Here is a 13447-nt window from a genome sequence, read left to right as displayed (position 1 = left end):
ACTGGTGGTCTCAGTGTGGTCCAACATCAAAAAACACTCTATACACCAGGTCAAGAAGGTTATGGATTATTCACCAGATGGAGTATAGATGCTCGAGGGATGAGTGGGAAAACAACAAAAAGCAGAGAGAAAGCTAAGATGATAAGCATAAAGAATGTAAGTTGGAGAGGGACTTCCCACTGTCAGCAGGTGGTTTAAGTAGGAGAACAGAATGCCTTTCTAGAGTAAAGCAATGGAGGTTTGATCCTTTGTCATCCATTTTGACTGCATGATGCAGCCATTTGAATTCCACAGAATGTGGTTTATCCTCTTCACATAGAAGAGAGAGAGAAAGGGGATAGGGAACTTCTTCCTTCAGCCCCTTGATGAGATAATAATCATGATGGAAAACTAACATTTTGCAAATTATTTGAAAATAATTTTGCTCTCTGAAATCAGTCTGTGTGGATACTTCCTCTGCATTTTTGCAAATGGAAATGTGAATTTCAAAATATTAATCTCTTGAATGAATCTTCATGTAGTGGCATGGGTTTCAGGTGTTGTTCTCTAGGTGAGCAAGTAAGGCTAATTCTTAAATCCACTTCCTTGAGAATAACCCCACTGAACTCAGTGGGGCTGTTTCTGAGTATGCAGATACGTATAAACGTACAATTTTTCCATATATTTATTTATTTAAAACATTTGCCCCCAACCTTCAGTTCACTCCCCAAGGAGGCTAGTGATAAGGCTTGTGGTGCAATCCAAAATGACAGTTTGAAAGTGAAAATGCTATGTTTATGCTCATATTTCATCCAAAATGATATATTTCTGTTAATGCATCATGGGTTTTGCTAAAAATTAATGAGTTACAAATATGAGTGGAAACCTCTGCAGCTGCAGAAGCTACCTGTCCACAGTCCGTGTGTGTGTGCCCAGATATATTCAGATGTAGTGGCATAGCAAGTCAAAAATTCAGTGGGGAGTGAAAAACAGAAATAAGTCACCACCTGGGTATAGATACTGTATAGATGCTACATTTTTTTTAGTACTGTATTTTTCGCTCTATAAGACGCACCAGACCACAAGACGCACCTAGTTTTTGAAGGAGGAAAACAAGAAAAAAAATGTTCTGAATCCCAGAAGCCAGAATAGCAAGAGGGATCACTGCACAGTGAAAGCAGCAATCCCTCTTGCTGTTCTGGCTTCTGGGATAGCTGCACAGCCTGCATTCACTCCATAAGACGCACACACATTTCCCCTTACTTTTTAGGAGGGAAAAAGTGAGTCTTATAGAGCAAAAAATACGGTAATTTATTTCAGTGGTTTTTATGGGACAAGAAGGGGGGCTGCAGTCAGCAGAATCACTGTGAGAGCATGCTTGCCTAACCTAGCCCAGTTTTTTTTTGGGGGGGGGTGTGAGACAGTCTGCAATGCAAGCCAAGTGTATTGTCCCCATTTGCTTCTCTTGCTTTCTGAGCTTACAACAGGTCTCGAATTTCTACAGAACTCCTGGTTCTAATGGCGTAGAACCAGGAACAGATTTTGTTGCTGTTAAAATAATTTTCATCACATTAACTCAGGGGTCAGCAAACTTTTTCAGCAGGGGGCCGGTCCACTGTCCCTCAGACCTTGTGGGGGGCTGGACTATATTTTGAAAAATAATAATGAATGAATTCCTATGCCCCACAAATAACCCAGAGATGCATTTTAAATAAAAGGGCATATTCTAGTCATGTAAAAACACACTGATTCCCAGACCATCCGCAGGCCGGATTTAGAAGACGATTGGGCCGGATCCACCCCCCTCCCCGGGCCTTAGTTTGCCTACGCATGCATTAACTCATACTGAAAAAAAAGATTTTCTCACACCCTTTTTGGTACTGATCCACTATGATGTCTCAATATAAGCTATGCACTCAGCAAGGCTGCTGCTTTACAATGTAGAATTCACTTCAATGGGCAAATGTTCTTTAAGCCAAAAAATAACAAATATACTAAAAATGGATTACTTAAAGGTTAAGATTACTGGAAATGTACGTTAGGGTTTATAAAACACCGCTTTCCATTTTAAAATGCAAATCAGCATGATACAGTTTTTTAGGAGTTGCGTGTGTAGGTCCCCAGGCCACCCCTCAAATAACTTCACACATAACACGTAATTTAGTTTTGGTTTTTTGGGCACTATTTTGGCCACAACTTTATTAAAATACAAAATCAGTGAGTGGTTGTTTAGACATTGGTTATGACTATCTGTCCCCCCGCCTGGGACAGAACTGACATCCCGAGGTCCGATTGGTAGCCAGTAGAAGGGAAAGTCAAACTTGGGGGTCATTTGAGCTAAGCGTCGGACCCACGCCTCTCACCCCAGCAGCTCCCCGAAAGCTTGCCAGCCCTGGTCCTATGACAAGGATTCCCATGACAGGGATTGGGCGGCCCTGGTCCCATGACAGGGATTGGACAAAATCGTGGCAAGCCCCAGGATTCCTTTAACGGAATTCCCTCCAGCGCAATAGGAGGGGCAGGCACAGCCTATCCTGACCCCTCCACCACCAGCATATTATAACCAATGCCTAACCGCAACCTTACAAGTTGGGACGAATTGCTGAGTAGTAGGCAAAAACCAAATGGCACAGCCAATCACCAAATGGCAAAATTCCTACTAGGCCCCTGCGCCAAGGCAGACGACCCCATGACAGGCAAAGCAAGGTCAACCGGAAAGAGGGCGGGCGGGTGATCCGATGCACTCTGCAAAGAGAAAGAGAAACCAGAGTGCACCAATATTTAAAGACTATGGTCCCACCCACCCAATTTGCAGCATACAATTTGCCCCAGCAACCCGGTTATCCAATCACAATGCCAGGCAACAAGAGGCCTGGCCCGGTGGCCCACACCGCAACACGTGCTCTCATTTATTGGAGAACACGCTTTGGTGAACCCAAACAGGAAAAGGAAGTTCGGTTTTTCAGCTCTGCTTTTACATTCTGGGGTGCGGTGTTGAGGTACAGAGATTGGATTCTGTACATTCAGAATAGAAATGCCTCCAGGGTGAATCTCTTTACAGTTACTGTTGCATTGTACCATCTGAAACTATCAAGAAGAACAAGAAATTGAGGTCTATAGCTATAGGCTCTGTAAATCATTTTTCTTCTTGAAGCTCTTTCTGCTGATTCTGCTCCTGCTGAAGTTGCTGCTGACATATACCTTTGACCATTTTGTTCAAGATTTAGAGATGTTGCTTTGAGTAGGTGCAAACTGATGACCTTGGCCTAGTGATCTGCAACAGTCTGTGTTGAAATAAAAAGATATCTATTGAGGTGGAACGAATGTGATTGAACTGGGTTATTGACACAGATATCAAGGAGAATTTATTCAGAGGAAGGAAAGAACCTAGGCAGCAGAAAAAGGGAAGATTGCTTTCTTTTTCTGCTTGCTTGTTAAGGCAGATTTCACAGGATATGTCAAAGTTATGCAAACTATGGTTTAATTTTACTTTTTAGTTGAAAATGGACACAACCGTTTCCTGATGTGTACATTTACTAGACTGAAATACTGCATGGGGTTCATTCTAGAATGGTATATATATAAATCCTGAAACTCTGGAGTAGCTTTCCTTTTGGAATCAGCAAGTGGTGACATATATGTGTTTGTGTGTGTGTGTGTAAAAGAACCCCTGACCATTAGGTCCAGTCATGACCGACTCTGGGGTTGCGGCGCTCATCTTGCTTTATTGGCCGAGGGAGCCAGCGTACAGCTTCTGGGTCATGTGGCCAGCTGTAACTAAGCCGCTTCTGGCGAACCAGAGCAGCGCATGGAAACGCCGTTTACCTTCCCGCCAGAGCAGTATCTATTTATCTACTTGCACTTTGACATGCTTTCGAACTGCTAGGTTGGCAGGAGCAAGGACCGAGCAACGGGAGCTCACCCCATCGTGGGGATTCGAACCGCCGACCTTCTGATCAACAATATATATAGTAATGCCTGTCAATTTTGGGGTGAACTGTATATAAATTTAGACCACCCTTGGGGAATGAGGAAGAGAAGGGCAAAATTGGGAATTGTGAAACCCCACTGATGAACTTCACTTGTCCAGGGGTGGACAGCCTGTTGTCAAGGCACAATTTGCATTTCCATGGTCCCAGACAGAAATGTGTGTTTTTTCGTGGGGAGCAGGCTGAACACCTATTGTAGCAAGCACTAGAATGTCATGTTGTTTAATGCTTTATTTTCTGTGCCAAATATATAATTCATAGTGCAAACTAATCGATTCCTCAAAAACATTCTTCCTCTGGGCACTTTATAATTTTTTATAATTTCATTTGGTGCAGCTTACCTTATGGTTGTGAGGGGGCCGTGTGGGTTGCATGTGTCTTTTTCTTTCCATGGAGCACTTCCTCAGTGCTCAGCACCCTCTCCAGCAGCATATATTTCCTGACCTGAAAAGCCCTGTGTGAGAAGTTATATCACTCAACCTCTTAACCACTTTGAAAGTAAGGAATGCACATTAAAAACCCTGCATCTCGCCCATGAGAATTTTGCTGGACATTTCTCTCCCCTTTCATAACTTCTTCAAATGCAATTTCATTCACTGTAAACTGAAGAAGAATTTTTGGCACATTACTCATTAAAACAAGGTAGCTGTGTAACCATATTTTGTGTGCAAAACATACAAAACTACAATTAACAGTTGTTTGGTAATTTTTAAAGGCAAAAAAAATAGTACCATACACTTAGCACAGACTGAGATACTTTCAACCATTTGAAAATGCATTCCGTGTTAATCTACTTTGCAATACCAAAAAACAGCTCTGCAAAGTGTTTGTACTCAGTTGTTTCTAATTAGTGAATTAATTCATTTATATCAGTTTCAGTTTTGAATTAAGGACTGTGAAAAAAAAACCACCTTAAGATAATTGAATGCAGAAATTAGTTCATATTTCTTGTAGCTGAGCAAATTAGAATGGAATTTAATATATCCAGTTGGGCATCCACATTATTATTGTTCTGTTACACTGGGATTCAAATTACATCTGTTTTTTATTAAAAACTTTAGCTTTGACAAAGTTTATTTTCATTTGTATCATTACAGTTTATTTGCTAAAGAACATTTATTCATAGATATAGATATAGATATAGATATAGATATAGATATAGATATAGATATAGATATAGATATAAGATATATTACAAAGAATAACTTTTTTATCATACTATGAGGAAATAGATTAGAAACATTTAATTGCAAACTATAATGAATGCAGCTTTCTCTGTAGGGGCAATTAGTGGTTGGAGAGAAGGCATGACTTGGATATGCAAGTGTGAAAACAAAGCAGAAAAGAAGTTAAGTTGATACTAGTAATCTTTCCTTTAGAGTATTTTAAATTCAGCTCATTTAGACATCCTCTCCATAAAAATATGCAATGCATTATTTTATTTTCTACCTATTGAGACTGTGAATAGACTCAGAGCACTGCTTATATTACAGGTAAAGTGTGGGAAGTGAAGCAGCATAGCTTATTTTTGCACAAGTTTGGAGGAGCTATAGCAGGATAGAAAGCAGATAAAGAAGAATCATTTGATTTTGGTATCAAACAAAAGTCCAAATCAGACAAACAAATATGGTGAAACAGGGTGTTTACATTTGGTGTAAATTCTGCCATCAAATCACTATCAGTAAAATCTGGTATGAACAGACTGCCAAGTTTTTCATCTCCCTAGTGAAGGGGATTACAAAATTAGTCCATTACTATCATTTGGATTCACGAGCCTGTAATTATTGGGTTTTTGACTTTATTTTCAATAAAAGAGACATCAAATTTTAAGAGCATTTTCCCCATAGATAGTGTCTTTTCCAATTACAAAAAGAAACAGTTGAGGAGATGTATTCTAATTTTTGTCTGTAAATCATGTAAATGCTGTTATTAAATACATTATTGATTTTTCTTAGCAGGTGCTACAACTATAGAGAAGTATGATCTCAGGACAAATATATGGATCCAAGCTGGAGTGATGAACGGCAGAAGGCTGCAGTTTGGTGTAGCTGTCATTGATGACAAACTCTTTGTTATTGGAGGCCGAGATGGTTTAAAGACGTTAAACACAGTCGAATGTTACAATCCAAAGACAAAAGCATGGACTGTTTTGCCTCCAATGTCAACCCATAGGCATGGTTTAGGTAAGTATTCAGTTTCCCAAAGCTATCTGTATATAAAAAAAATGTAATCAGCAATGTCAGATGCATTGATCACAAGCAATTTCAGTACATGTGCATATCTATATTTATGCAGAAATGCACGAAGGAACTTAGGTGCAGGCTTGTGTAAACAACTGAAATAATATCTGAGGAATATTATGAGGAACGACTAAGGGAGCTGGGCATGTTTAGCCTGGAGAAGAGGAGGTTAAGGGGTGATATGATAGCCATGTTCAAATATATAAAAGGATGTCACATAGAGGAGGGAGAAAGGTTGTTTTCTGCTGCTCCAGAGAAGCGGACACGGAGCAATGGATCCAAACTACAAGAAAGAAGATTCCACCTAAACATTAGGAAGAACTTCCTGACAGTAAGAGCTGTTTGACAGTGGAATTTGCTGCCAAGGAGTGTGGTGGAGTCTCCTACTTTGGAGGTCTTTAAGCAGAGGCTTGACAACCATATGTCAGGAGTGCTCTGATGGTGTTTCCTGCTTGGCAGGGGGTTGGACTCGATGGCCCTTGTGGTCTCTTCCAACTCTGTGATTCTATGATTCTATGATATCTGCATATGGTTGGCATCCTAGAGTATGATAATGACTGGACTTAGCTGGTTCTCAAATAGTTCTGTTGAAGTTGTTGTAAAGTCAGTGGTAAGCCATCGTACCTAAATGATGTGACTAGTAAACAAGCCATGATTGTGGAGACAGCCCAGTGAATAGGACATACATATCACATCCCCATCATGTGTTTAGAAGCCTGGACAGGTAAAAGTATATGTAAGAGTGCTCATGGTACTTTGTGTAAGTGTTCATCTATGTGTGTACCATATTCTAGCCCATTCTGGAATAGTTTTATTATATATGCAACATCAATAGAACATGGTTATAGAGCCACCGAGAACACATGGCGATTTGCTGGAATGATACCTTTGTTAAAAAACTGAAATGACTTAAAAGTTAAATGGAACCAAATAGATATTGGTGCTTCTGTGGAGGCGATTGTAGAAATAAAAAAGGTGTGTATAAATCATTGTTTATTATCTATATGCATTTCAATTAAGAAAAGGACTAAAAAAAAAAAGCCTGTATTTTACTGACTTGCAATATGGTGGCCTTAAAATATTTGTCAGTTATCCTACTGTGAGTAAAAATTGAATCATATCATTTTTTAAAAAACCCTGGGCTGCCTAATCTGTTCCCCTCTGGATATTAGACTACAGTTCCCACCCCCTGCGGCCATTGTCTGTGCTGGCTAGATCTCATAGAGTCCAACAGCACCTGGAGGGGCCAATATAAGCTTCCAGTCGTTCGACTCAGTAACTATCCTGTTACTACCCAGATATCCCTAAATTATTCACTCCTCCTTTTCAGAGTATTTCTTTTGTTACCAGACATTCCCTCTATTTCCAGTGTTCAGGTGTCAGTGCTGGATTAGTCAAAAAACCACCACCCATATGCAAGAGGTGGGTATCAGCAGGCTTGGCAGAGTCCCAAGGTTTGCAGAGTACCCACCCACCCCCCAAAAAGCCTAATGGTAAAACATCTAATGGGCAGGCAGGAGGGGATTAAAATGGAATATCTTGAAGGAAAGAGTGGCTGGCTAACTAGAGGAATTTCATGTTCAGTTTCCTATTCTAACTCTTTTGGCACTTAATTTATTTATTTTTTAAACGAGAAAACAGCTGTCTTTGTTCACATCTGCTAAGTTCATTGACACCAAAAATAATAACACGGGTGCATAATTGGCTTTTAAAATAACTGTGTACCTTGCACATGCAACAGAAGATCATAACAGATTGCACATCTTGTAGGTGAACTTCAAAATACTGCCTTAATTTTCAGCTTCTAAATGATGGATTGTTATTTCACTCAAAGAAAGGTCTTTGTAGCTATAGCTCAGTGATCAGACACATTTTTTATAGTTAGAAGGTTGCCGCTTCAGTCCCTGGCATATTCTTTTGAAGGTTCTCAAGCAGCAGACTGGGAGAGACCTTTAGCTGACACCTTGTAGAGTTGCTCCTAGTCAGAGACAATATGAGCTCAATGATCAATGTCTATAGTAAAAGGAAGCACCAGATCTTCAGAAGGAGAGAGAGAGGCTGCAGTCTAGGAAATCTTACTTTTAATAAGTGTTTCTGTTCAAGGATTAGTTTTCCAAGTGCTAAGGTTGTAGTTCTTCCTCCAATAAATGCAACTATCATGAACATTAACTATGTATGGATTATGATTCTGCTACAATGCAAGTTGTGAAAAAAGCTTAGCCAAAAAAATTTTTTGCAGCAGTGGCTACAATAATATAGACGCCATTTGGATAGCTTTGAACAGCACATTGTGATGGGATAACAGCAAAAGATTATGATGGTTGTTCCCCTTCCCTTCCAACCTCTCTCACAACTGGGATACCCTAGGGGGTGCTGACTCTTTAACATAAGGACACCGAACATGTCTCCCAGATTTGAAGGATTTTGAGGTGGAAGAAGGAAGAGGAATAAATTCTAGACTCTCATATTTATGTATCCAGGGGCTTAAATTGCTTGTTTCCCTTATAGCAAGGCTCTTGTAAGGCTCTGCTTTCTCTGCTTTCTCTGCCTTCTGCCCGGACAGAAATATGAAAATTCATTTCATTGTTTCTCATGAAAAGTAAATTTGGGAAACTTGTTCACAACTTGCATTGTACAAAAAGTTCAGCTTAATTCCTAGCAATGGATTTCTCTCTCGTTGTTTTACCATTCTAGGACAGCCGTGGCACAATACCCTTTCCTCTGCCATAAATTTCTTCCTTTTATAAGTCTATTTCAGTTAATTGGCAGTAGATAACTTTAACAATCCTTTCAATCTCTGCAAGATAATTTGTATTGCATTTTAAATCAAGGTCTAGTGATAGTTAGCAATATTCTTATTCCATTTTCTTATTCTTTTAATCACAGCCTATAGCAGTTTAACAACAGGTCTGTCAGTGTTTGCAGTGGATTAAATCACTGTGCAATGGGGACATAGTCCAATCATTTATATTCTTATCAGCAATTTCTTAGAGTTCAACAGCATTTTCCAACAGAAATGTGGATATAATCCCTGCTTATTATGCTGACTCAACAAGTACAGACAGTGATTATTAGCAAAGAAATCAGCGCCTAAAATACATACCTTTGCAATGCTATATTATATATGTCTGGGGAGAAATAAGTACCACTGAGTTCAATGGGGCTTACTCTCCAGAAAGTGGATATAGGATTGCTGTTTTAGTCTTCCATAATATAGGTTTTCTTGTGCAATTGACATTTGGTTGGAGGTGGGTGGGTTAGATATTATAATATATACTTAAATTGTTGAGTAGTTCTGTAGTACTATCAGATTTAGTCTACCAGACTAAAGCTTCCCCTAAATTAAGGGTTGGAGAACTGTTGATCAGTAGTCAGGCTGCTGCATACACTTCTGCCTGGTTTGGCTTGACTACCTGGTATTTGTAAAAGCAGAGGATCCATAAAATTACTTCTACTACAATTAGCAAGTACACTGCTATGCTATTGGAACCTATAATTTGTCAAACGGAATTTTATCTTCTCTTATACATGAGTGATATAGTCTAGGAGCTATGTATTGACCCTTCTTTTCAACTGAATTATCTTTCTTTTGTATATATTTTAGTCCTTACATGCTATTGTCCCCATGCACCGGGGACTATACTGGCTCCCCATTAACCAACCAGGTTGTTGGGAGGATCCATGTCTACTTTGTGTTGCCTCTTCTTCTTCTTCTTCAGCTCTCCCCTTCTACCCAAGATAACAGCTCCGTGTGCACCAAGTTGTTTCACAAAACAATGTGACACCTAAGTGTACTTTGACTAGTTTATTATCATTAGTTAAATGAATATTTTTAACTGTGTTTTGTACTGTGTTTGTATAACGCCTTAACCTTACAGAAATCCAGAGAATTCCTTTTGTTAAAGCCATACCAATGAAAGTATCTCATTTTAAATTTTTGGCCACAGAAATTGTGTTGGTGAATCCAAGATCCCTGTTGTTGTAAATAATATAGCACAGCATGACCTCAAGGTGAGGTCATTTCAGGTAATGCTGATTTCTAGAGCTGAGATGGAACACTTCACGCAATTGATCTGTTGATACTTCCTTTTATTTTCTGCCTGTTTCTAATGCCAAGAGACTAACCAAAGTAGTCATTTTTCTCTAGGATATATATCTTCTGTAGATACTCATTGTTCTTCAGGAGTTAAGAGGTAGCTCTGTTGCATAGGTGAGCCCGGTTGCTCTTTCAAGCAAATGGTTGTCTCCTTTATGGCACAGCTGATAAACATTATTCTATAGCCAAACTAATGTGATGTGGGAGATGAATTAATTCATTTCCTGACATCTTTTTCTTTTGCTAACAGCAGCCTTGGGAGGGCTGAGAGTTCAGTCAGGGCCATAGCATTGGAGCATGGAATCTACTCCTTTCCCTTCATGCTATGTCTCTAATCTAAACTGGCTCCCTATTAGCTGTGCAGAGAGAAATATGCATCTATCTATATCTTTATTCCTTGTGCAGTCAATAGATTCAGGAGAGCAATAAAAGAAACAGCAACAGTAAAGGGCCTGGAATACTGTGCTGTGTGTGTGGAAGGGAGCAATATGATAAAATGAAGTAAGAGCAAAGAAGGAGAAATAACTGAATGGCCAAAAAACAATCTTCCCCTTCACTTTTGGGAAATAAAAAATGGCTATAACGTTTCCATCTTTTGATAGAAGATAAAATTTCCAGGCATTGTAGCACATCCTGTGTGGATAAAGCATGTCAAATTACAGACAAAAAGGTGCATGGACTTTTAGACAGCACACATTTAAAATTTGCCTTTTTTAAAAGGGGGAAAATAAATATATATAACATTATTACTTTGGGCCATCACTTCATCTTTTGGATGCATAGTTAACTATGCACAAGTGAATATGGACTTTCTTTTATCTGAGAGGGCAGGGTAGAATAGCTCCCTATCCATTTTTATCACATCCTACATTATTCACACTTTTTTTCTAAATTAAAAAGCTCCAAGTGTGATCTTTCTTCATAGATGAGCTGCTCTAACCCCTTGATAATTTTTGATTGCCCATTTTTGAACCTTTGCAGATCTACAGTATTCTGTTTGGGGTTAGGTGACCAGAACTGTACACAGTATTCCAACTGTGGTCTCATCATAGATCTGTATAAAGACATTGCAAACTTTGCAGTGCTCTGTGAAACATCTTTCCTAACTATCAATAACATGGAATTAATCTGCTTCTCAGCTGCCTCCCACTGGGTCAGCATTTTCATTATTTTCATTATGCTATATACTATAGCCCCAAGGTCCTGGGTCTGGTCAGCCACTGCTAATTTAGACCCCATGAAATTAAGATCTCTTACCCCATTGTTCCTCACTGATCACTTGCTTGCATTGCATTTTCCATTTTACTGCCAATTCATCCGTTTGAAGAGAACACCTTGACCCTCTTCACAATGCCTTGTTTTAACCACGTCAAACAATTTGGTATCATCAGCAAACTTGCCCACCACACTGCTGCCTGGTTTATTTATTCGTAACAGTATTTATATATCACTGTATTATCAATATATATCACAATGATTTATAACGATATATAAATAGAGGGACGCGGGTGACGCTGTGGGTAAAACCTCAGCGCCTAGGACTTGCCGATCGTATGGTCAGCGGTTCGAATCCCTGCGGCGGGGTGAGCTCCCGTCGTTCGGTCCCAGCTCCTGCCCACCTAGCAGTTCGAAAGCACTCTTAAGTGCAAGTAGATAAATAGGTACCGCTTTATAGCAGGAAGGTAAACGACGTTTCCGTGTGCTGCGCTGGTGCTGGCTTGCCAGAGCAGCTTCGTCACGCTGGCCACGTGACCCGGAAGTGTCTCCGAACAGCGCTGGCCCACGGCCTCTTAAGCGAGATGGGCGCGCAACCCCAGAGTCGGTCACGACTGGCCCGTACGGGCAGGGGTACCTTTACCTTTACCCTTACCTTATAAATATAAAACCAAGCAATAAAATCAGAAAAAGTTAAAAGCAAACAAAAAATTAAAAACATTGTTGTTGATACTGTGTCTATTTTTAAATCAATGTGTATAGGAAAAACAACAACACACCATCATGGACATGGTAGATATACAAAAGGGAAAAAAGAGTATACGTAAAAAGAGCATTAGCATCTAATCATAAGGAAAAGAGTTAGAGGGTAAAATAGACAAATGAGAAGGAAACAAATGGAGGAAACACTAGTTAAAGCTACTTCCAAATGTATTTATACTTTATGGGGACTATATTGAGATCAGGGTTTCATATGCTGGTGCGACTCCAGCTGAACGGAGGATGTAAGAGTTAAGCCAACATAACCCAACTGCTGAGGCAGTGAGAGATTTTACTTTCGTGGGCTCCATGATCACTGCAGATGGTGACAGCAGCCACGAAATTAAAAGACGCCTACTTCTTGGGAGAAAAGCAGTGACAAACCTAGACAGCATCTTAAAAAGCAGAGACATCACCTTGCCAACAAAGGTCCGTATAGTTAAAGCTATGGTTTTCCCAGTAGTGATGTATGAAAGTGAGAGCTGGACCATAAAGAAGGCTGATCGCCGAAGAATTGATGCTTTTGAATTATGGTGCTGGAGGAGACTCTTGAGAGTCCCATGGACTGCAAGAAGATCAAACCTCTCCATTCTGAAGGAAATCAGCCCTGAGTGCTCACTGGAAGGACAGATCCTGAAGCTGGGGCTCCAGTACTTTGGCCACCTCATGAGAAGACTCCCTGGAAAAGACCCTGATGTTGGGAAAGATTGAGGGCACAAGGAGAAGGGGACGACAGAGGATGAGATGGCTAGACAGCGTTCTCGAAGCTACCAGCATGAGTTTGACCAAACTGCAGGAGGCAGTGGAAGACAGGAGTGCCTGGTGTGCTCTGGTCCACGGGGTCACGAAGAGTCGGACACGACTAAATGACAACAACAACAACCCAACTGCACCAAGAACTTCCAGGCTCAACCAGAGATCCTCTCTAGAGCCTAATCCTGCTCATTGCAGCAGATCTTGCTATAGGATTGTTCCCCTACAAAGCCAAGTGTCCCATCCCTGGTTTAAGCTCTAATTCTCATTAACTGGAATAATTAATGTTACTCTCACTAGCCACAGCTTTAAACAAGAGATCTTAAACAAACCACAGTTCCCCATTGCCCAAGTTTATACAGCCTCATTCATGGCAGGCACGTCCAACAGGTAGATCACTGAACGACTGTGGTAGA

The 13447-nt window shown here is 40.2% G+C and overlaps 1 protein-coding gene across 4 annotated transcripts in view; it reads left to right on the top strand.

Moving 5' to 3' along the window:
* KLHL1 (kelch like family member 1) overlaps positions 1–13447 on the top strand; it is a 125165-nt gene that overhangs the window by 77426 nt on the left and 34292 nt on the right. For 2 of the 4 annotated variants that reach the window (XM_083501211.1, XM_083501212.1), the window contains exon 7: positions 5927–6151. In XM_083501211.1, the coding sequence (XP_083357337.1) occupies positions 5927–6151 (225 nt within the window). Of the gene's footprint in view, positions 1–5923; positions 6152–13447 lie in introns of all 4 variants that reach the window. The other 2 variants (XM_083501209.1, XM_083501210.1) reach the window with 1 other exon arrangement.

This window comes from Podarcis liolepis, assembly GCF_965112155.1.
Source record: "Podarcis liolepis genome assembly, chromosome: 4".
Classification (NCBI taxonomy): domain Eukaryota; kingdom Metazoa; phylum Chordata; class Lepidosauria; order Squamata; family Lacertidae; genus Podarcis; species Podarcis liolepis.
Note: the sequence above shows the minus strand (reverse complement) of the source record. Positions and strands in the feature narration are given on the sequence as shown.